We start from the raw sequence: 22,764 nt of genomic DNA on the forward strand, positions 1-22,764 counted from the left end.
ATAGATTTACACAAAAATTTTGGACTAATTATTTTAACTTCAGCAATTGTTTTATACTTTTTATGTAAAATTATATTTGTCAATAACAACTATCCACGTGTCATGGTTAAGGCCGCACATAACTTTTACAAACCTACCTAACATAAGGTTGATTTGTTAATGGAATTAGAAAGAGGGAGGAGATATAAAATACACAATAATTTTATATATTGATCAGATGACAGTGTATCTTAACATGATAATTTTTTTTTACACATTACTTTTAACATATTTCTGGAGATGCTCTTATTCTCGTGCATCCTTTTATCTCAGTTAATGAAATTCCATTTATTATTATTATTATTTTTTGTTGAATTTATTACTGTACTTCCTAGTTCTTTCAAATTTATCATTATCCTTTCATTCTCTCTCCCACATTCTCTTTCCTTTTCTCAAGTTATCCAAATGGTATAATCTTTTCCAATTCTATCTATTTCAAATGTTACACAAAATTTGAATGGTGCTTGTGTTATGGGCCGATACATAAAAAAAAATGTTACACTAAATTTTGAATTTCGTCAAATTATGTTATTCTAAATAAAATGGACATGTTTGTCATTGCCATAGTTTTCGTGCAAATGTTTTGAATAAAAAAATTGCCCTCTTTTTGAGAATCTAATTTTTTAAGAGTTTGACTTTCTAATACATAGTAGTATTTTTTTTTTATTGTATTGATAGTAAATAAATTATCAAATTTATTTATAGTGGGTTGACAAATACTGATTGTTATTATTTTTTTGTAAGTTCAATACAAGAAGTTTAATTAGTCTACCTTAAATTTTTGATTGACACATTTATTTTGGAGAAAAAGAAAAAGGAAAGGTACATATATATATATATATATATTTGATGGAGGAAGTAATTTTGTTTTTCTTTCTTCAAATTTATTTATTTATTATATATTTTTTTTCTGTACCATCAAGAAAGTAATTGGCGCTTCACATGACAGAACAGGGTCTTATTGACTATAATCAGCAAAGTTTTGGTTATGCATTATCTTTCACCTTTTCAGTTAACTGCCCACACATGATTATTGGGCATAAAAAAAATCCCCAACCTCAGTACCTTTTTGTCTCCTTTGTCTTTTGCAAAACAGCAGTATGTGTGTGTGTATGTGTGAGAGAGAGAGAAATGGGTAGAACACAAGAACATTGAAAAATTGAAAAGAGCTTAAGATCCAAAAACATCAAAGCTTTATTTCCATTCTATGGGCTTCAAAGATTTCCTTTCTGTGTCCCTATTAGGCCACTACTCTTCATATTTCTCTTTCTTTCTTGATGTTTTCTTAACATAGAAAAAGAGAACACACAGAAGAAAAAGTAGCGAGAAAAGGGTGAATCTGAAAAGGAAAATGAAGCTTTGTCATGTGCTTTTTCTTCTTCATGGACCCATTTGGGGTTTACACTTATATCTGGTTGAAGCCAGACCAGACCCTCTTCTTTCTTCTTTATCTGCTCCTCTTTCTTCACCACCACTCACACCCATTCCTCCAATTTCAGCATCCATGACAGCAGCCTTTTCTCCAGGTACTCATGCACTGCGCGCTCTCTCTCTCTCTCTCTCTCTATATATATATATATATATATTCTCCATATGGTTATGAAATTTTTTTCCCCCAAGTTGTGGTCATCATTCCATCATTTTCAAATGTGACATGGGGCGCATAATTTCAAATTTCAAACTTTCAAGATTTCAAACATTCAGAAGCAACATTCATTACATTTAATGCTATAATATAAATAAATTATTTTTCTTCATAATTAGTCACATTTTTCATTGGGTTTAATTTTAAGTCGTCTTCTTAGGTTGTAATCAAGTTTACCATTTTTCAGTTTTTCAGTCTCAGATCACTGATATCAAGCCCATCTTCTGTCTAATTATTTGGATTTCTTGCCAATTTTCCCCCAAACTGAGCACTTTAGGTTGAAATTTTTACTATAAATTGCGCATGTAATCAGGGATTCAAGTGAGAAGTGAAGATCAGCATCAAATGAGTTCAGATAAAAAACTGCGTATATCACTCATTGTTGCCTCCTCTGCACTTGGTGCAGTCATATTGTCCTTGCTGTGTTTGTGGATTTATCACAGAAAGAATTCACACAAATCTCATAAGAAAAATTCTCATAACTCAGGTTACTTCTTTTTCTGCAACACTCAATTTCATTCCTCATTCACAAAATTTGTGGGTATTTATGAATTTACATTAAATTTTCCTTCTTGTTCTTTCTGTGATTTTCTTTGTTTTGCTCTTGTTTGTTTTGTATGGGATATAGGGCTTTCATTAGGTCCATTTATGGGTAAAAACAATTCCTTGAAGATGACTCGTAACAAGGGATCTGTACCTTTAATGGATTACAAGTTATTAGAAGCGGCAACGAACAATTTTGAAGAAAGTAATATTTTGGGTGAGGGTGGTTTTGGATGCGTTTATAAGGCGCAGCTGGGTGATAATTCTCATGGGGCTGTCAAGAAAGTACATGGTGGAAGTCAGGATGTCATAAGAGAATTCCAGGTACCAATTGTCTTGAAAGTTAGTTTAAAACTTGTTTTTGTATTCGTTTTCTGGGATTAGGTGTTGTGACCTTATTGTTTTCTTCTTTCAATGTCATATGGAATTACAGACTGAGGTTGATCTGTTGAGTCAAATTCAGCATCCGAATATCATTTCGCTACTAGGTTATTGCATACATGGTGAAACAAGGCTTCTTGTTTATGAACTGATGCACAATGGATCTCTGGAAACCCAATTGCATGGTAAATACATATAATGTAATTCTCTAGTTCAAAGTGAGTAGGAACAAGATGATGATCGAAGATACCAACGTTTTTTTATTTTCATTGTCTTTAGGACCTTCTCATGGATCCACTTTAACTTGGTATCTCCGGATGAAAATTGCTCTTGATGCAGCAAGGTGAGAGTTTTTTAAACCCCACTCTGGTAATTTTTAATTGTGATTATTGAAACTTGCTATTAACGTATTTGCAAGTGTTTGACCAGAGGATTAGAATATCTGCATGAGTATTGCAACCCATCAGTGATACATAGAGATCTGAAATCATCTAATATTCTTCTAGATTCCAACTTCAATGCCAAGGTAAAAATATATAATATATAAAATTAGAGGAGTTTCTGATCTACCTTTTTTTTTTTTTTTTTTTCTTCTTCTTTTACAAAAATATTGTTGATGTATGACTTAATCATATTCATTAGGATTTCCTTAACCTCTCTGTTTGTGTTTTGTTTGGATTCAGCTTTCCGATTTTGGTCTTGCCGTAACTGATGGGACCCAAAACAAAAACAACATCAAGCTTTCAGGCACCCTGGGTTATGTAGCCCCAGAGTATCTTTTAGATGGTAAGTTAATACAAATCTACTATGTCTAATTTCATGGTGAATAATTAATTTACAGCCCATAAAATTGCTTTATTTTTTATTTTTCTTTCACCATTTCTTCCCTCCCACCTCCTAGCTGCACATAGCTGGAATATTTGAGAGCACCAATAATGTTCTGGAATGGAATATTCCTGGTTTTGATAATCATATAAAATTAACAGACCATTAGCTTAACTTATCTCGTGCGTGTAGCTTCACATGTACTGTCACTGATTGGCACTGGGACTAATCATTATGTGAATCTCATTCAGAAAAAAAAACTCATGCAATAGACAACGGTGGGCCTGATAGGCTGATATAAAAGAAACTAGTGCTACTCATTCTTAAGGGTTTGAAGAATGATTTCAAATTACCAACTAGGTGTTAACCAATATAAAAGAAAATCCCAAAAAATAGAAATCATTAAACATCATTGATGTACTGGAAATTTATTGTGGGATATTGGTTTTTTTGGGTATGGCTTGTGACTTGTGAGATATTGTTGATATTTACATGGTGGGATGATTTTTAAGCCTTTGTTTAGTTTATGGATTTGGTAAGGGAAAGCAATAGAAAATCAAAAAATGTGAAGGAGAGGAAGGGAGAACCTATTTTTAGTTACATGTTATTCCAGACCATTTTTTAAGAATTTTTAAATTTTAATTTATTTGTGGAGAAAAATAATTGAAAATGTTTGAATAAATATCTCAATATACCGGTCAACAAGAAAAGGTCGCGGCTCTTGTCATAAGAGGGATCTCTTGATAATTTTACTCCGTTAGAAAATAGTTGGAACCTGCTGATAATTTCCTTCTTGGTTATGGCATTTGGGATCCCGGAGTTGGTGTCAATATGGACTTAGAATGCACTTGTCCATTTAAAATATATAGATAACGCAAATTTCTGACTGAGACATGCTATATTTATCCTTCTACTGAAATTCAGGAGGTTGTCATTATGTTTAGAAGGTGGATTTTTATTTCAATTTTTCAGTCCAAAATTTTCAATGCGTCAAGATTTTAGGTCCAACCACATTTGAAGCATCTCTAAGCTCGGTGCATTTTTCATTTTTATTTTCCGCTAAGAAATTGACAGTCTTTTATTTTCAATTTTTTTTTTCCAGGTAAATTGACCGATAAAAGCGATGTCTATGCTTTTGGTGTTGTGCTTTTGGAGCTTCTATTGGGAAGGAAGCCAGTAGAGAAACTGGCACCATCTCAATGCCAGTCTATTGTCACATGGGTATATGCCTTGATCTAACTCATATCTGTATTTTTTATTATTATTAATTTTTTATTTCAATATCAGAAAGCTTCCTCATTTTGAAATTCAATGCTCTGGCCATTTATGACCATGCAGGCCATGCCTCAGCTCACTGACAGATCAAAGCTTCCTAACATCGTGGATCCTGTGATCAGAAATACTATGGATCTGAAGCATCTATACCAAGTTTGTGAACTGAAACTCTTCCTAATACTATTTTTAATTCCCAGAGATGCAAGGTGTATAAAACCAAATCTGACAAGCCTGAGCACATTTGATGATCATTTAGGTTTGCTTGGTTTGTAACTATGGAAACAGTTTTCTGATCTCGGAAAACTGAAAACAGAAAACTGTATAAAAAAACTCTGTGCGGTTCAGTTTTGTGAAAATTCAGTTATAAAAGGGCCTATTTTAAGAGAACAGTCTATTATAGTTCTCAGTTATCTGTTTTCTGAGAACTGTTTTCAGAGTTACAAACCAAACATGCCTGTGATTTCAAATTCTATCTCTTTACACATTGACCTGACCAGGGTTTCTGTAATTCAATAAATTGCCCTTTTTCTGAAAGTGAAAACGACCCCAAGTAGGTACTGTTTTTGTCAAGTTTAATGCTCCTAAGCTGGGTTTTTGTAGTTCCATGTATCACCCATTTTCTGAAAGAGAAATGACCCTAAGTAGGTAGGGTGTGTCGAATTTAATGCCGGTTCAGGTCTGGTTTGGATATATAAAATCTATGGCTCGCGTTAGGTTTGTTCTTGTATGGATCCAATATGATATGCACTTCCAGACATTGTCTAAATGGAACTGCAATATGGTGTGCAGGTTGCTGCGGTAGCTGTGTTATGTGTCCAACCGGAGCCAAGTTATCGTCCATTAATAACAGATGTACTACATTCTCTCATTCCTCTCGTTCCCATGGAGCTTGGAGGAACACTAAGAGCTACAGAACATGCATCTCCTTAGTCCCGCGGAACCTCACTGGATACTTGTTGAGAGTTCCTTAGTCCCGCGGCGCCTTCTGGTCACCGGATACTTGTTGAGAGTTTTGAATGCCTTCTGCAGTGGTATAACATATTTACCTTCAGCACATACAAGATCATTTCTCTGTGCATTTAATTGCTGTGGTCATTTGGGTAAAGAGAAACTGGTGTTGTTAGATTGAATTTACTATTTTGCCAAAGGAATTTTGTAAATTGAAGATTATGAGATATGGTCCGCTTGTACATTCACTCACTCGTATATGTAACATGTTATTTAAGAGAATTGATGATTGAACCAAGTCATCTCTCTCGTTCTCTCTAAGAAGTTAATGTCATTGAATATCCTATATCTGGTTCAGTATGTTTGCTATGAGAGTTCTTGTGAATTTCTGATGATAATGTCTTCATCGGGCTGTATACATCTTTATAACCATCTAAGATTTTGCTAGTTCCAAGGCAATGGCTTATGATCTGGCATAGAAGCAAAATAATTTTGGCATAATATTGTCATAATTAAATATATAGCATAGATCAAATATACGCTTGAGGATAAATCAAGGTTTATTATCAAAGAAAAAAAAAAAAAAAAATTCCAAACCGATATCACATAAATTCAAGAATTGGCTTGAATATCATTCTACACAATTTGTTCAGCTTGACAAGGAATCTATGAGATATCCAATAAAAACATTACACCAATGTGGTTTATCCAATTAATCATTTGCTCACTAAACATAAAGCAGCTTGATGAATGAACTGAGCACAATAGGTGAAAGAAAGGTATGTAATAGAAGAATTTAATCACCATTTTTCATTCCACCAAACAACTTGGTAAAGGAACACTAAGGAAGTATCAATAACAAATGCTTTATCTACCACTGTGAATGATCCGAAATTCATAAAAACAATTTAGAAAGTAAGTCTCCAAAACAAATGAGAATATGAACAATAATGCATGTTTTTTACTATAGCTGCCAAACAAATAAACAAACCTATTAACGAGTTTAGCAAGTAATTCAAAAATTAAATAACTTGCAAATAATTCATTTATGGTGATAGCAAGCAGTTGGAGAATAGGATTCCTTTAAAATATTTCATGATTCAGGAAAAAACCTAGTCAAAGTGGAGTTCAAAAAAGAATACATCGCAAACAAATGATGAGTGAGAACTGGGAAGTTCAACTAAGGACACATGCAAACAATCGATGAATTTGAACAGGGGCTACAAACTAGAATGTTAGCATCCTCTTGAATTTTGGATTTTACAAGAAAATTCAGGAAAGTTTCTTTTGAAAATTCAATGAAATTAGAAATACTTAAGGAAATTATAACTAGATTTTGCAATGAGCTGGACAAAACTCAAAAAGTCATATTATCTGTACAATATCAACAACTCCATCATTGGGAAGTAAGTTTGTGATCTCTGTAGGCCATAACAAAAGTGTATATAAAATTCAGGCCTAGGATTACCCCAAAAATATTGTCATGATCAGATGTAGAAAGCTACACAAGAACATCAGAAATACTAAACTAGTACCAGGTACGCAATGCAATAGTAACGTATGAACAAAAACGCAGACACTAGCATGAACCAAACACAACAAGCTACAAGCAAAAACCCTTTTGGCACTGAAGAAACAAGTCCAACCCATCTTTCCAAGTAGACTTGAAAGACTACCAAACAAGAAAACAAAACAATCATGAACTATAGAAAGGAAGGAAATAGGGTGAAGCCATCTTTTCAAACTAACCAAATCAAATAGAAACAATGAAATATAAACAATCAATGACAACAACTACAAGCAAAACCCTTTGCACTGAAGAAACAAGTCCAACCCATCTTTCCGAGTAGACTTGAAAGATTACAAAACAAGAAAACAAAACAATCATGAATTATAGAAAAGAAGGAAATAGGGTGAACCCTTCTTTTCAAACTAACCAAATCAAATAGAAACAATGAAATATAACAATCACTGACAACAACTACAAGCAAAACCCTTTGCACTGAAGAAACAAGTCCCACCCATCTTTCCGAGTAGACGTGAAAGATTACAAAACAAGAAAACAAAACAATCATGAACTATAGAAAGGAAGGAAATAGGGTGAAGCCATCTTTTCAAACTAACCAAATCAAATAGAAACAATGAAATATAACAATCACTGACTAAGCAATATGAGAAAATGAACCTAACATAAATTATTCACGAGGACGATAACTTAAATTACAGAATTAATAAAACCTCCCAAAACAAGTAAAGAAAACCATGTTAACACCACATCAAAAAAAATGAACCTATCCTACCTTACCAATATATAACTTAGAATTGAGGGTTAGTGTTCATTGGAAAATTCAAGCCCATGGTTGCAAATTCAACAACCTAAATGAAATAAAATAAATCACAAAACACAACCATAATCAAACCTATATAGAGAAAATGAATATAAGCCATTTTCCTTTCCAAATCATAAAAAGCCAACCATCAATTCATATCAAGTATACAAGTCTCAACACATAATTATAATCACATCAAACACCTAGAAAATCATCACCAAACTATTTGAAGCTCACATAGTTTAAACCATGATTCCACAATAATCAGAAAAGGATAGTGATAAGATAACAAAACCACCAGCAACCACAAAATGATTGCAACTCATCTTCCAAATAAGTCAAAAAGCTGCTAATAAACAAAGGTCTGATAATGGACTCTTATGAGTTTCCTTACAACATAAGTTGAATAAAGCACAAAGAATAAAACACTGTCTTCTTTGCATATCAACTAAATCTCTAAATCCAAACAAAACAAGCTTAAGTAATAAGCGAATTCGACTACCATCATCTCAGAAGCCAAGCTTGGTACGACGCCAGTGCCTACGCTTCGCGTTGTACCTGAAAGAAGATAAATATACATATATTTATATGTGTGAATACATATATACATACATACATATATATAATATGTATGGAAGAATGAAGAAGAGGATGATAAAGTGGGAACCTGATAGTGTTGTCGGTTCTGAGACGGATCCAGTGAGGGATAGGCCTGTTTTGCCTCATCTTCTTCGCCAGCTTCTGCTTGATCCGGAAGGTCTTGTGTGACGGCTGCACAATACAAATTCGATTATAGAGAGAGAAAGTATAGATAAGAGAGAGAAGACAAAGAATACACATCTGTAAATTCACAAAACCAGAGAGAGAGACAGAGTCTCACCATTTTCGCGACTGGAGATCGGCCACAAGATTTGCGGAAACCGTCGACAAAAAACCCTAGTTGTAAGCTAGATAGATACCCTTTGGGCCAAAGGCATTGGTATATATTGCTGCTGTTACAATGTGTGCAACTCGAGTGGGCCCAACATGAGCCCGGTCCAAAGAAATTTAAACCTGGGCTGTGTAACTTGCAATATGGTCCGGCTTGGGTTGAAACGTCACAACCCGATTTTATTTTGGGCTTAAAAAATCCGATGAATCACAATGAACCTGATAAAATCGGGTTGTGACTCTAAACCTACAAAATTTGGGGAAATACAAATTTAAGTTTGTTATTATTGTAGTTCTTATTGCAACAAATTGTTACTTTATTTTGTATATACATGTGTAAAAAATATATATATTTTTAAAAAAATAGTAATATAACGAGGGTGTTCTCACTGTGAACTTGTGTTCTCATACATTAAATTTTATTCTAATTATAAATTTTTATTAGACGACGCACAAACTTATTAGACGACGCACAAACTTATCATGATGGCACTCTCATAATATAAGACTTGCTCAATTTCTTGTCTAATTTAAGAATTTCATGAATCAATTTAAATTTCTACCAACAATGGAATTCGTAATCATATTCTAATATAAATTTTGTAATTGGTGCAATGAAACAAATTTGCATTGACAAACACAATTACACAAGAGTCAATTTTCGTGTCAAATTACGCAACTTGGACTAACACAAATTCAACTTTTGAAAGCAATCAAATTACAAATTAGTCAATTTTCGTGTCTTTTTTACGGAGTACTTAAAAAAAGGACGGAATTGGTTAAATTTTGATCAATGGGTCCTTTTTTCAGATCCATTGTTTGAGATTTGAGTAGAGGAAATATATTTAGGTTATTTCAGTATCAAATTCTACGGTCTCAAGTTCTCAACTCAAATTTGGTTAACTTTTTTTTATATTTCTCGACTTTTTTTATTCTATTTTTTAATTATAATTATGTAATTTCATTAAGTAGAATGATGGAATGGAGGAGAGGTTATTTACCCCTTTATTTATTTTTATTTTTATTTTATTTACCGTAATATTAAGAATGTTCGAAGCAATCTATAATTTTAAGAATGTTCTACATGTTTTTTGTAAATATTGCATGAATAAAATCATTAAGAAGATTATTACACTTCAATATTAAGATCTATCGCCTTTAGAAAACAGAGAGAACAAAAAAAAAAGGGTTGCTTATTTAATTTTTAATTTTTTTATATATCAAGAAAATTTATAATTAAACCAGCATGTGATTTTAGAGAAATTATTAGATAATCCTGAATCATTAATACTTGTTGGACCAGTTAAATTCAGACTCTCAGATTGAGAAAATGATCCATAAGAGTGTATTAATATATTATAAAAAAATCTCAACATTAGTTTTTATTGGATTAGTCTCCCAAATGTTAAATGAATCAGAACTATTTAATAATTTATTGTGATTTTATCCCACTTTGAGTATTCTGCATTAAATGAACATTATGAACTTGACTTCTTTCGTTTGGATGTGGTAATGTAAATTATACTTATTATTTGAATGAGTTGGTACTCAATCTCAAATTTTGTCACATTTAAATAATTCAGATTGGATAAAAGATTGTTGTTTGTCCTCCTAACAAGTTGAAAACTGAAAAAAGTTTCTCTACAATCTACCCACAGAATGGTATTTATAAGACAGTAAACATCAAACTTTCTGCATCTGGAAGATTTGCAAAACCACCTCAACGCACGAAAGGAATAAGAAGGTACTCAGCATAGAATAGCTGCAAGAAAAAAAAAAAAACAATACCATTGCAAACATTTCAGTACCAAATCAAAGCACAATGTAACAAACAGCATAATTTTGATACACTTAATTACCTTCCATATGAACATGTAAAATGATGTTACTGATGCCTTACTAGCGAGATCAACAGAACGAGCTCGGAACAGCAGGAGGGAAGCAAGTGCACAGTGGCCTAATACCTGCATTGTATGAATTTTTACGTGAGTGAAAACCACCATAAATTTAAGTAAAGTAGCTAATGAATTGTTGTAGAGTGAAGTGACATACTGTGACCAGCTTGTTAGCTAGGAAGGAAGACGAAGCTCCTATTACCATTGCAGCTCCATATGCCATTAACAACATGGTAATGCAAAGCCAAAATACCTTTACAAAACACAGCTTGTGAGGAAGAATTTTGGAAAATCACAAATTTGTTTTTGTTTTTGTTTTTGTTTTTGGCAAAATAGTAATGTTATGAGGTTAAGAATGATTGTTGAATGTCGAAAAATTTCCAAATTTTCCTTTCTTTTCCTCTCATTTTAACCACTAAGGCAGTAAGACAATGCAAAATGAAATTCAAGTATTTTACTAACTCTTTCTTGTCCTAGGCTGACACTGAATGATTGAATGCCAAAATCCCTATCACCATCCACGTCCGGTATGTCCTGTAACAATTGCACACACATATATAATTCAATCACCAATGACATAAAACAACTTAGAGATATGAACAAGTGTTCAAAAAATTCATAGCCAGCGATAATTAAGTTCGTGGTAGGCAAGAAACAACGAGAGGACATGCTGAATTGCCATGAAAACCGAAGGATTCCATTTTGTTTTCCAAAATTCAGAATGCAGCCATTAGAGAAATAGGCTGCATCACCACAGATGGTGATGTGAACTGAAACAACGTTATGCCATCAAAATCAAGTAACGATCCTTGGGGAAAAAAAAGTACCACAAAACGATTTCTGTTCCGTAGATGTCAATGTTATGGTTTAAGATCACAAACCATAGACTCAACTGAGCAAATGATACATCAACTTCTTTTAGTAAAATACCATGATCACAATGGCATGTGCTTGAATACTAAAATGATACCTAAAAATGTTCGATTACTATCCAGCTCGGTCAGCCACTTGGGCTGGAGAGACATGGTGCCTGCTAAGTAAGTTTTGTTTATGCTTGGATAAGCTTAGTCTCAGTCTTCAGACCTGTGCAAGCATAACCCGAGTAGACAGTATTTTACACTACAGAAGAGCAGAGGACTCTGTTACATTGGCGCTTTGGTATCCTCAAGAAAAGTGAAGTTTTAGGAAATCAAGTGTATGACCTTTCAGTTCAACCTAAAACCATGTGTATGCATGATACATTCACTTGATTATTTTTATTGTGATCAATTAATTAAAGACACTTGCATGACTTGTGATTATATCTACATTAACACTTCTCTTGAAAATATTAGTTAGAAGTACTTAGTACTAGTACTTGAAGCACTAAACCTTCTACCAAAATTGCATTTTCTGAAAATACTATGTCTCAAGATTTACCTTGAATAATGCTATAACGGTGGAGAAGAAGCACATGAACGCAACTGCAAAGAACAATGACTTTGTAAACATTGTTGGCCTACCGAGCACATATTTCTGCAGTGTCGTCACTTAGATTTTAGTTAATCGGAAAAGGGAAAAAAATAAAACCAACAAGGGATATCAACATAGCTGTCATTCATCTACAAATTACGAGAATAAGAGTTAGTAACATAGTCTTGTTTTATTTACTTTAAAATGGAGGAGCTGGTACCTGGATGTGTACAAAGAAGGCAAACTGAACGACGATTGCCCTCACAATGATGATGCATATTGCAGCAAGGAATGCATTTCTTTTCCATCTGAGTAAGGGAAGCTACAACAAACACCAAAAACTTCAGTTCATGGCATAAAACCACCCAAGTAATTTAGAATTTGAGTCAACCTTAAATTAGCAAATATATATATATGTGAAAACGAAACATCAACAGAACGAACACATACACAAACAAACACACATATTTTGGATTTATGAAACTGCTTATTTGAGGAAACTATAGGTCTTTTGTAGACCAAAGACAGATAATGTCTCTAGTCTATGAAAACACACATATATGAAGTATGGTTATAGAATTGGTGATCTTACCTCAATAGAATATGCACTCCCAAGTAGAAAACTTATGAGAAGGGCGGAAAACAATGGCGGGGACTGAAACACAATTCCCATGGTGAAACTCTGAAAATAATTTCAAAAAAACAGTTAATGGTATAGAAAAATAGTATTCTCAAAATAAATATTACTATGCATACTAAACATTAGAAATACTAACCATCAATAGAAATGTGGACACGATTGCCATTCCGAATCCCACAGAAAATTCTCCGGAAGCCAGAGGAAGATTGGGTTTGTTAACCTAAAAAACATGTAAACAAATTGAAAAGCAAGTAAAAATCTGAAATATGAAATAGATAGGGTTGCACATTTTCACCTACTCTTTTTTCATCTCATCAAAGACGATATAATAGTGAAAAATGTCCAATTAAATAAATATTTTTGATCCATGAAATAAACCTTTTTCTCCAGGAATATTTCAACTTGTTACAACAATAAATTACCTTGTCTATTTCGACATCAAACAATTGGTTTAGTCCCACAACGTAAATGTTCATCGATATAGCTGGAATCAGTGCCTACAATAGAAACAAAATTGTAAAATTATTATTTACACATTGAAAAATTTGGCTACTATTCATGTTACAAAACCTTACCTTCATTAATCCCAGTAAAAATACCGGAGAGAGATCAGTAGCTGATGCTAGAGGAAGAAGAGAAACTGAAGTTATTCCCATAACCTGGCAATCAAAATGGGAAAAACTCATCGTTTCATTTCAACGTGACATTGTTGTTATATAGTAATTTTCTCGAGAAATTTGTTGTGACCATGAAACTCACTGTGCCAATTACAGTGTGGGGACGAGAAAACCTGTAGAATGCATCCAATTGCTTAGAAAGACTATTCAGAAATGTCGCCAAATGATCATCCTTGGATTGTGATCCATGCTCGGGTTCTATTGTGACAGGAATAAATTGTTTTCGGATTAATGTGCACTTTCTTCTACTTGTTTCACTCTCACTGTTTGTAGGAGTATCAGCTAAAGTAAATCTCCATTGACAACATCTGAATGACTTCTTGTACTGCCATTTGTTTGTAACATTTTGTACTTGCTTCAATGGTTCATGAAGTGGTTTATGAAAACCTATACAAGTTCAAAGATAGATCATTATAGAAATATAATGAACCTTACCCACACATGAGACCTTTACAAGGAACTTTATATATATATATGTTGTTTTCTAATGAAACTTATACAATACACACAACACATTTTATACGGACTTGATCCCCCAACCTTTCACTTGTAAAGTAAAAGAAAAATTACTTAGATTTAAGCTCTTCGCAACAAAATACGATCATATTACTAACTATGCGGTTTTCGACTAATAGTAAGGTTTTATACAAAGAAAAAAATTATATCATAGTTCCAAAGATCAATAAATCCTAACACTTTTTTACTAAATCAACACCCTCCTACTTTTTTATAAATATTTCTACATTATTTCAAAGTCCTCAATTTTGTAACTTCACCATTTTCAATTTGACTACAGTTTTTATATAAAATCCATCAAAATATGAATATTCACTTCTTACAAATAATCTTTTAATTCCACATCTGTTTTAAGTTCTATCATATTTCCAATTTGAAACTATAATAATTATAAAAAAATCTAGTTCAAATATGAATACTTAATTTTTAAAAACAATATTTCAAAAGTTGTTTTCCTTGACAAAATTGTGATTCCCAAATTCAGAAACTACAATAAAAAGTAAAAATAAAACATTTTCAAATTTAAACAAAACGAATGATGATTAAATCAATAATAAAGGCTTATAAAAATTAGAATTTCAAATTGAAAACTTAAAAGATAATAAAAAAGAGTTAGGAGTCATCTCTAAAAACAGTAAACCCTTATTTATCTAGATATATTTTATAAAAAAATTATTTTATTTGAGATTAAAAACAGAAAAAAAGGGTACTTGAGCGGGCTTTGTAGCAATTACGTTTAACTGTATTGTCGTCTATCTCGGGCATGCATATCTTCATGCAACAAACTACGTTCGCACGTTCTAAAATTATGTTAAGCCTTTCGCTAAATTACGCCACTATGTACACGGTTCACCATTTCTATATAATTTTCATTTATCTTATTATTCATTATCATTCCGTTTAAAAAATTGTTTTTTTAATGTATAGAAGTGAATATATTATTCATATGTGTTAAAAATTAAGAACTAAGAACAATCAAAGTTATGGGTTTTTGATGATTTTAATACCCATGGTGAAGAATGGGTTAATTTTCTAATCAACCCACATAAACAATTTTTTATTTTAAAATAAATAAAAGGTTACCATTAATGTAGTATGAATAAAATTTCAAAAGAGAAAACAATTAAAAAATCGATTAAGAAGGCAGAGTTGTGGGAAAAGAAGCACTTACCTTGAAGAGCTTGAGGAGGGAAATGACTCTTTAAAGGAGAGAAGCAACATGCATTTGAGTGCAGCATCTCTCGCTTTCTCTCTGTGATAAAATAAATATATATGTGTGTGTATATATATATTTTATACACACACAACTACATACTATAAGCTAATTAACTGATGGATGGTGTTCTGACGGGACTCACATTGTGCATACAGATGGCGATGGTGCTTGTGTTTGGATGAATTCATCAACTCTCTCTCTCTCAAATCTTTTTATTGGTACACAACATAAGCCCCATATCTAAAAGCCCAAGCCCAGATAAAAGAGAAGAAACTGGCCCAAATCTAAGTGCTTTTAATGATTATTATTGAATACATCAAACGTCAATATTTTTTAAAAAAACTAAAAGCACTTTTAAGTGATTGAAAAGCAATATCAAACAAGTTTTAAGAGAAATTATTTATTTATTTTAAATAAAATTAAATGTGTATCACTTATTAGTTAGACAAGGTGCATAAATATACACACACACCTAGTACAGTGAATACAATTTGTATCACTCTATTAGCTAGACAGGCACCAACCAGGAGTATCCAAAGTCCGACGAATCAACCATATTGATTTGATGTGATTAAGAGACTATAATGCCACGGAACTTTGTTTTGGGTACACCGGATTTGTAAAAATAAATAGTCCATATTATTTGTTTTCAGCCTCTAACCCGTCCAATCCACCCGAGCTATAGTTTACCACAAGCATATTAGCCGGTTCTTAGGCTAGGCCCAAACTTTCAGAGCCCGCTCAGTGGGTGGGCCATACTGACCCGTTTATTGTCTGGGCGGGCCTAGGTTTGAGTTTTAGCCCACGAGCCGCAGATAACATGACCCGCAAAGTCCGAAAAAGGGCTTAGCCTGGCCTGATCAAAAGAATAGTTCCCAGCCCAGTGTGGTCGGGCCGGGCTGGCCTGCCCGTTTGACAACTTGAATGATGAACCATATATATACACACAAATAGGCAGCTCAGACTACTTTTATTACCAATTTTTCGTCCATTATATTATGAAATTGTTACAAATAAAATGGGTTATATATATATGATTATATTTATGTTTAAGGACTTGGCAATCCCTAGGCGTGGTACATGTGGCTGTGTAACTAGTTTTGTAGTGCTGGAGCACAACATTATGGGCCCAATATTAGACCATGAGGGTGAGAAGAAAAAAAAGGTTAAAAAAGCAAAAGAAACACTCCCTTTTGAAGTTAAAAAAGTTCGAAATAGGGAGAAACAAGAAACTGCACAAAGAGCTTCCATTTTTTGTGATGCATATGTACATACATACATATTATATTATGCAGGTCACAAAAACTGAGAAAGTTAAGCAATTGTTGCTGGTGAAAGTTTGTATACGTATACTGGTCATGTATTTTTGACTTACAATTTTTTTTGGATAAGTAACTTAGAATTAATCTTGTTGCTTCCATTATTTAGAATTATAATATTAACTAAGTTACTAAGAGTATCTCTAACCGTTATGTATATTTTTATGTATATTTTTTTGTGTAAATTTTATGTGTCATGATTGATTTAAACAAAAATTTTGAATTATTTATTTTTAATTCCAACGGTTGTTTGATACATTTTTTGTAATAATATATTCCTTAATAACAATCAACCACGTGTCATGTCATAATCTATATAGGGTTAATTTTTTAATGAAAGGAGAAAGATGGAGGAGAAAGAAAATATGTTGATGTAGTTGTGTAAAAAAATGGTATAAAATAGATAACAATTTTAAACATTTATATATTTTATCAAATTGTTAGAAATAAAAAAAATTTACACATCGGCATATTTTAAAGAGACTATAAATAACAAAAATGAAAGATAAAGAAAGCGTTGTTCTTCAATGGTTGTTATCATGAAATATTCTAGATGGTTAATTTAAATCTAAATTAGTCCACTATATGAAAATGTCAAATCATTGATTGTTATTGGTTAATGAATTAATTGAGATCCCTTTCACTCATTAAATTCTTCCTAATTTTCCGCTTTCTATTCATTGGATATATCATTAAAAATTACGTACTAATCACATGTAAAGTTAAGCATAGGGCCAAAGAATAAGGTGTCAGTAACGGTCCATGGACAGTGTGAAAAATAGTCCTATGCTACTTTTTGTTTATAACATATTTTTTAATTGAGATAATTTCACTGACACCCCCAGTAATTTAATTAAATTTCAGTGTAAAATATCTTTCAAAAATAATTATCACTCATATTACAAACGTTTGTTCCGTTTTTCACTCACATCCCAAAAGTTAGTTGACAGGCGTGTCAGACCACTTTTTACATGTAAAAAGACATTCTTACCATTTGACTTTGATTTGACCTATTTAATTATTTTTTTATGATTGAAATGACATATTTACCCTTATAATGTTAGACTTTTATACCCCTCACATGTTTTACTCTTCTCTAACCTTGATGGTCTACGGAAGCATATTCCTGTGTTTTGCATATGAAGAAAACCACTCGTGCTTGTGCTTGTGCTTGTCGACCTAAGCTCATTCCGATCAGACCTAAGCTCGTGCTTGTCGCCGGTGAGAGAGCTTGATGTTGGTTGACAATGAAGCAAGAACTGGGTTGCTGCACCTCTGCAACTTCCGGTGAATAAAACAGGGGACTTTGGCGGTGGAGAGTTTTAGATTCCGGTGACAAGTTGAGGAACCAATCCTCTAATGGGTGTTGGGTTAGGATTAGGTGGTGAAGTGCTCGCCGGAGTTGATTTCCGGAAAATGATTTCGTTTCGTGGTTGAAGAAAACAGGTGATTCCGGAATCTCTCCGGTGAAATTGTTGAATGACAGATCAAGAGTGGAGTTTGTCGGAATTTTGTCTGCAAAATAATGTTTGGACGGAAAATGAAATTAAGAATATGAATGTAGTTGGTGGTATTAAGTATCGAAATATATTGTTTTACAGGTATGCGAGTACCGTTTCAGTAATACATATTGTTAGTATGAAATAGTGTACATAGAATGTTTGGTTTTCCAGTTTCCACCATTACTTCTGACAAAACAACTTCTTTTCTTCTCAACAGTCCCCTTTCGCTATGGACTCTCTCTGTCTCTCTCCACAAAGAAACCCAACAACAGAGGTTTTCTGTGACGATAGAAGTTTGATACACCATATCACTTTCAATTCCTCCTCAATCGCCCTTATCATCAACCCCATACCCAACCTCTCAACCGTCACCCGAGGATACGACCATGGATCACGATCTTGATCCGACCCACAACGAACGGCTGTCACGAACGGCCTGAGACAGCAACGATTCCGGTCACGACGCTCCTCGAACCCAGTTCCACGACCATAGCCCGATCTTGATTCGACCCACAGCGAATGGCGGGTGCGACGGTTCGAGCTCTACGACGCCGCCTTTGTGGTGGTGGTGACTTGTGAACGCTGTTGTGGAGCATCGCGAAATCATGGAAGGCCACTGCTGTTTTGAGCTCGCCACATTGCGATGGTCGTCGACTATCTCTCATGTTCTCTGTTATATATACATGTACATATATATATTTACCCATATATATATATATATACCTCTGTGTGTGCAAATATATGTGTGATGTATATGATGGGTGTGTCTGCAATCCAAACTGTTTGTTCATGGATATATACATAGCAGCAAAGCAAACAGACATTAAAAATTCCAAACGAAGCTCTGTTTTGAAGCTCGTCGGTCTTTGGTTTGATGGAGCGTTGGACACTCGTCGGTTCCCCTGTTTTTTTTCCCTCTGCCGAATCAGTCTCGGTTGCCGGACCAGTGCACCCACCTTCACTGGCGATCTGTACAATCAATCAAGTTCTGCATCTCCAAATTTGTCTTCGTAGTTTCTGATTGCCGGAACAGTTCTTGCTAAACTGTAAGTTTAGTCTCCTCGGTTCAGTCCGTGCTCACCAGCTCAGTTCGCGTCTCGCCGGGCACGATAGTTCTTGCTCTTGCCGTTCCGTGTTCGCTGTTCAGATCTTTGTCAAAACAACTCTCTACTCCTAATCGTCGTTCAGATCCGCTTATATATATATATATATGAGACCTTATATAATTATATATATATAGATATAATTATATATAATTTGTAATTTTATAAATGTGATTAAAAAATTAGGGACAAACATGTCTTTTCACACGTTTTAAACGGAAGCAGTGACGGAAAGCGAAATTGGACCTGATAGTTATTTTTAAAAGATGTTTTAGATTGATATTTGGCCAAACTTTAAGGGATATCAGTGAAATTAATCCTTTTTAATTTTGTTAACACCTAATTTTTTAAAAATATTTCTATTTCCTTTTCTTTCAAACTCTAAACTTTTTTTTTTGTTTGTTTTTTGAAGTAAACGAAACGTTTGGGAGACGAAGAACAAACTACCATAAGAGTGTGTGTGTATGTATGTATATATATATATATATATAAAATTAAAAAGTGGGGGCAGTACATAAGAAAAAAATGAATTGAGTTGATTGAAATAGATAGTTTGATTAGGACAAGAAAAAAAGAAGCACATGGAGGTGATATATCTTTTGAATGGCATGGCAATGATGAGCTTGACCAGGTCCAGAAAAATGGAGAGGATCGGAGCAGTCTATATATGCATATCCCATGGTCTGCGGGTGACTTTTGAGAGACAAAAACATTTTCCATCATCCCTTGTTTGATTGTTTCTTCACGAAACCGCGTTTTATCCTAGTAATTACCGTGTTAACTCTAATCCTCATCTGCCACAAAGAAATTAAGGGACAAGATAATACTAATAGTCAATGATATGTATATATATATATACATACTGCGTATATATCTATCACACAGAGAGAATACGTGTGTGTGTGTGTATATATATATATTGAACGCTTGAGGCTTGAGCAAAACGACAATAATTTAACCCTTTACAATATCCCGCCTTTTTTAAGATATTATGCCCATAAGACTAAGGACTGATATGCATTATGTGCTATGTAATTTAAGCTGTAACTATAACGATTTAATCTATCACATGATACGGTATTGTCTATTTTAAACTTGAGCCTGTGCGATTTTATTGGTTTTATTCCAAAAAGCTTCATATTAGAGTAACACACTAACATATAAACATTTCACTTTTCATTTATCTAAGTAATATAGAATTGTGCACATATAACTCGTCTAGTATAGTAGGCTGCTAGTGCTTCGTGCATCCGCCTACAAGTCCGTCACAATCTACCCCCTAGGAGGCACTTGTAGCCTTCCACGCTTAACAACCTTGTAGGCGGGTGCATGAGGCATTGACAGCTTACCATACTAGACGAGTTAAAAGTGCACAATTCCACATCGCCTGAGTAAAAAAAAGGTGAAGTACTTATATGTAGGTGTGTCACTCCAATTGGTATAAAGTCTTTTGGGAGTAAAATTCAAGAACAACATCGTACGGGCTCAGGCCTAAAGCGAACAATATAATACCATGTGATTGAGTGGCCTGATCCAGTCGGAAGTGTGCTGATAGGGACCTCGAGTGACGAGTTACAGGTGCACAATCCCCCGAGGACCTCGGACATTTTTAGAATAAAAATCAAATAAATTGCTATTAATTTTTTAAAATAATTTAATTTCCAAAATCTGTACAAAGAATTCCCTTTGTCGGACAAGTGATCATTGGTAACTTCTTGGTGCCATAACAAGTCGCTAGACTCTAGAGACACCTCCATCAACCAATACAATTAAGGCTGTCATGATCAGCTCTTGGCTTTTTTAACCTCTTGATTGGGACAAATTTTAAGGGAAAGACTCTTAACATTTTGAACGAGAACAATACAAGGATTATACAACCAAAATTATATATAAATATCATTTACAGTAGATTACATATCTTACTCTACCCTTTTTTTTTTACGAGTATCATTCTTTTGACCAAACTCAACCTCACTTTTGATTACTTCGTATCATTTTATTTAAAGATATTTTTATATTATTATTATTATTATTTTCATGATAGGATGATGTAAATAGGAGTAACATGACGAAGTGATTCTTGAATGATTTCTTGTATTCAAAACATTGTTAATTTAAAAGAAAACTCATAGACATCTGTCATCAGATGCATGCATCTCACGACATACTCTTGGTCTAGTTAAAAACTAGTTGGAGCCTATCAGTCTCTATGACACACACACATTCAACTTGGGGTAAGTGGAACTCAAAATGGCCTGTATTTGCATATATTTTCATAATATTAGTCCATATATATAAATCAAAACAATTAATATACTTAATTGTATAAAATATTTTTTCCATTCCAAATTAATTATTTTCTTTGAAACACTTAAATTGAAATGGATGGAATATTTGTTAGGCATGCAGCCATGCATATATGAATATGTGTATGTTAAGGAACAAGGAGTGCGGTTTAAAAGAGAGAGTGAGGTATGCGATGCTTGTGAATTATATATATATATATATATATATATATATATATATATATATATAATGCTCTTATCCCATTACCAACTCAGAATCTGAACTTCTTTGTTCAATCGTATATGGTTGTCTGTATGTACACATTACACACGTATAATATATATACACACACATACGAGTACTATACAAATAATACACATATATAGTTGTGAGTTGTGAAGCAATTGAGAAGATAGAGAGAGCGCCAGAAGCGGCGTGACATGGACGGGAGCGCGTCAGCAGGGCATGAAAGAAAGAAAGTGTGGTTTTTAGACTTTGGGTTGCTCGCTCATCATCCATGTTCTAGTTTGGGTCCCGCATCACGCGTCTGACTGTACCCCGTGGGTCCCGTAATTCTCTTTAGCTGTAAACCAATTTATTTTTAAAGTTTTCAATTTTGTAATTAAAGGCTGAATCTTGAGAATTTCAAGATAATTATCAAAATCATTTGTTGAATGAGATAAGAGTTTTCCAAAAACAAAAAATTACATACAACTCATGCCACCCTCCTAAATTGATTGTTGTGGAAAACAATATTCAAAACAATTTTAAAAATTTGATAATACCTCATGTGCCATCATAATCTTTGGAGTGGCTAATTAAGGAATTTTTTTTTATGGTGACGCTAAAATATTATTAAAATAAAATAATAAATATAAAAATTTATTATTTTTAGTTTATTTGACATATGTTGGGTTGTGCCCAACATGTATTGGTGTGAAATTCAAATTCTTTGATATTTTAGTCATGCATGTTAGCACTTTCTAAATTATCATGAATGTTGTGGACAGTAGATAGTGAAGAAATAATACAGTCAATTTACTTTTCTTTCTTTTAGACTAAAAAGATTTGTGAAAGTAAGAATATATTTGTGAATGTAAGAATATATAGTGTACATTTTAAAAATTTGAGTGGGAATACGAGAATATGAAAAAGAATTAATTACCATGAATATGGGGGTGGTACAGAGGGAAAAAGAGAGACGTTATCTTTTGAATATATAAAAATCAGTAGGAGTAAGAA

At 33.4% G+C, this 22,764-nt stretch overlaps 3 protein-coding genes across 3 annotated transcripts; 1 reads left to right on the forward strand and 2 right to left on the reverse strand.

Moving 5' to 3' along the window:
• Positions 1-1,086: 1,086 nt before the first annotated feature.
• Positions 1,087-6,048, forward strand: LOC132304516 (probable receptor-like protein kinase At1g80640). The gene is made up of 10 exons (XM_059802243.1): positions 1,087-1,565; positions 1,998-2,171; positions 2,313-2,551; positions 2,661-2,793; positions 2,888-2,951; positions 3,038-3,134; positions 3,292-3,394; positions 4,536-4,654; positions 4,772-4,861; positions 5,498-6,048. Exons 1-10 carry the CDS (start codon positions 1,391-1,393, stop codon positions 5,636-5,638), a joined length of 1,335 nt encoding a protein of 444 aa, XP_059658226.1. The 5' UTR covers positions 1,087-1,390; the 3' UTR covers positions 5,639-6,048.
• A 2,224-nt stretch (positions 6,049-8,272) lies between these two features.
• On the reverse strand, positions 8,273-8,975 carry LOC132304517 (large ribosomal subunit protein eL39-like). The gene is made up of 3 exons (XM_059802245.1): positions 8,867-8,975; positions 8,654-8,757; positions 8,273-8,544 (listed from the first exon to the last, which is right to left on the reverse strand). Exons 1-3 carry the CDS (start codon positions 8,867-8,869, stop codon positions 8,496-8,498), a joined length of 156 nt encoding a protein of 51 aa, XP_059658228.1. The 5' UTR covers positions 8,870-8,975; the 3' UTR covers positions 8,273-8,495.
• Positions 8,976-10,532: 1,557 nt separating this feature from the next.
• LOC132305518 (homogentisate phytyltransferase 1, chloroplastic-like) lies at positions 10,533-18,798 on the reverse strand. The gene is made up of 13 exons (XM_059803151.1): positions 18,567-18,798; positions 17,733-18,146; positions 13,663-13,967; positions 13,479-13,562; positions 13,326-13,400; positions 13,040-13,123; positions 12,856-12,945; positions 12,484-12,585; positions 12,231-12,326; positions 11,274-11,345; positions 10,969-11,064; positions 10,776-10,880; positions 10,533-10,678 (listed from the first exon to the last, which is right to left on the reverse strand). The coding sequence occupies exons 1-13, from the start codon at positions 18,796-18,798 to the stop codon at positions 10,637-10,639; spliced, it is 1,797 nt and encodes a 598-aa protein (XP_059659134.1). The 3' UTR covers positions 10,533-10,636.
• Between the last annotated feature and the right edge of the window lie 3,966 nt (positions 18,799-22,764).

The sequence above is a fragment of the Cornus florida genome, unplaced genomic scaffold, assembly GCF_030987335.1.
Source record: "Cornus florida cultivar Cherokee Brave unplaced genomic scaffold, ASM3098733v1 CherokeeBrave_3.0.0_Hap2_Chr04, whole genome shotgun sequence".
NCBI lineage: Eukaryota > Viridiplantae > Streptophyta > Magnoliopsida > Cornales > Cornaceae > Cornus > Cornus florida.

Excerpts from the sequence above, each read along its gene's own strand:
- LOC132304516 (XM_059802243.1), top strand. The coding sequence starts at position 1,391 with ATGAAGCTTTGTCATGTGCTTTTTCTTCTTCATGGACCCATTTGGGGT. Across the intron at positions 2,172-2,312 it reads GAAAAATTCTCATAACTCAG|GGCTTTCATTAGGTCCATTT; the intron begins GTTACTTCTTTT and ends TATGGGATATAG. Across the intron at positions 3,135-3,291 it reads ATTCCAACTTCAATGCCAAG|CTTTCCGATTTTGGTCTTGC; the intron begins GTAAAAATATAT and ends GTTTGGATTCAG.
- LOC132304517 (XM_059802245.1), bottom strand. Across the intron at positions 8,545-8,653 it reads AGAACCGACAACACTATCAG|GTACAACGCGAAGCGTAGGC; the intron begins GTTCCCACTTTA and ends ATCTTCTTTCAG.
- LOC132305518 (XM_059803151.1), bottom strand. The coding sequence starts at position 18,798 with ATGAGAGATAGTCGACGACCATCGCAATGTGGCGAGCTCAAAACAGCA. Across the intron at positions 13,968-17,732 it reads TGCTTCCGTAGACCATCAAG|GTTTTCATAAACCACTTCAT; the intron begins GTTAGAGAAGAG and ends GAACTTGTATAG. Across the intron at positions 12,327-12,483 it reads CCTTCTTTGTACACATCCAG|AAATATGTGCTCGGTAGGCC; the intron begins GTACCAGCTCCT and ends ACGACACTGCAG.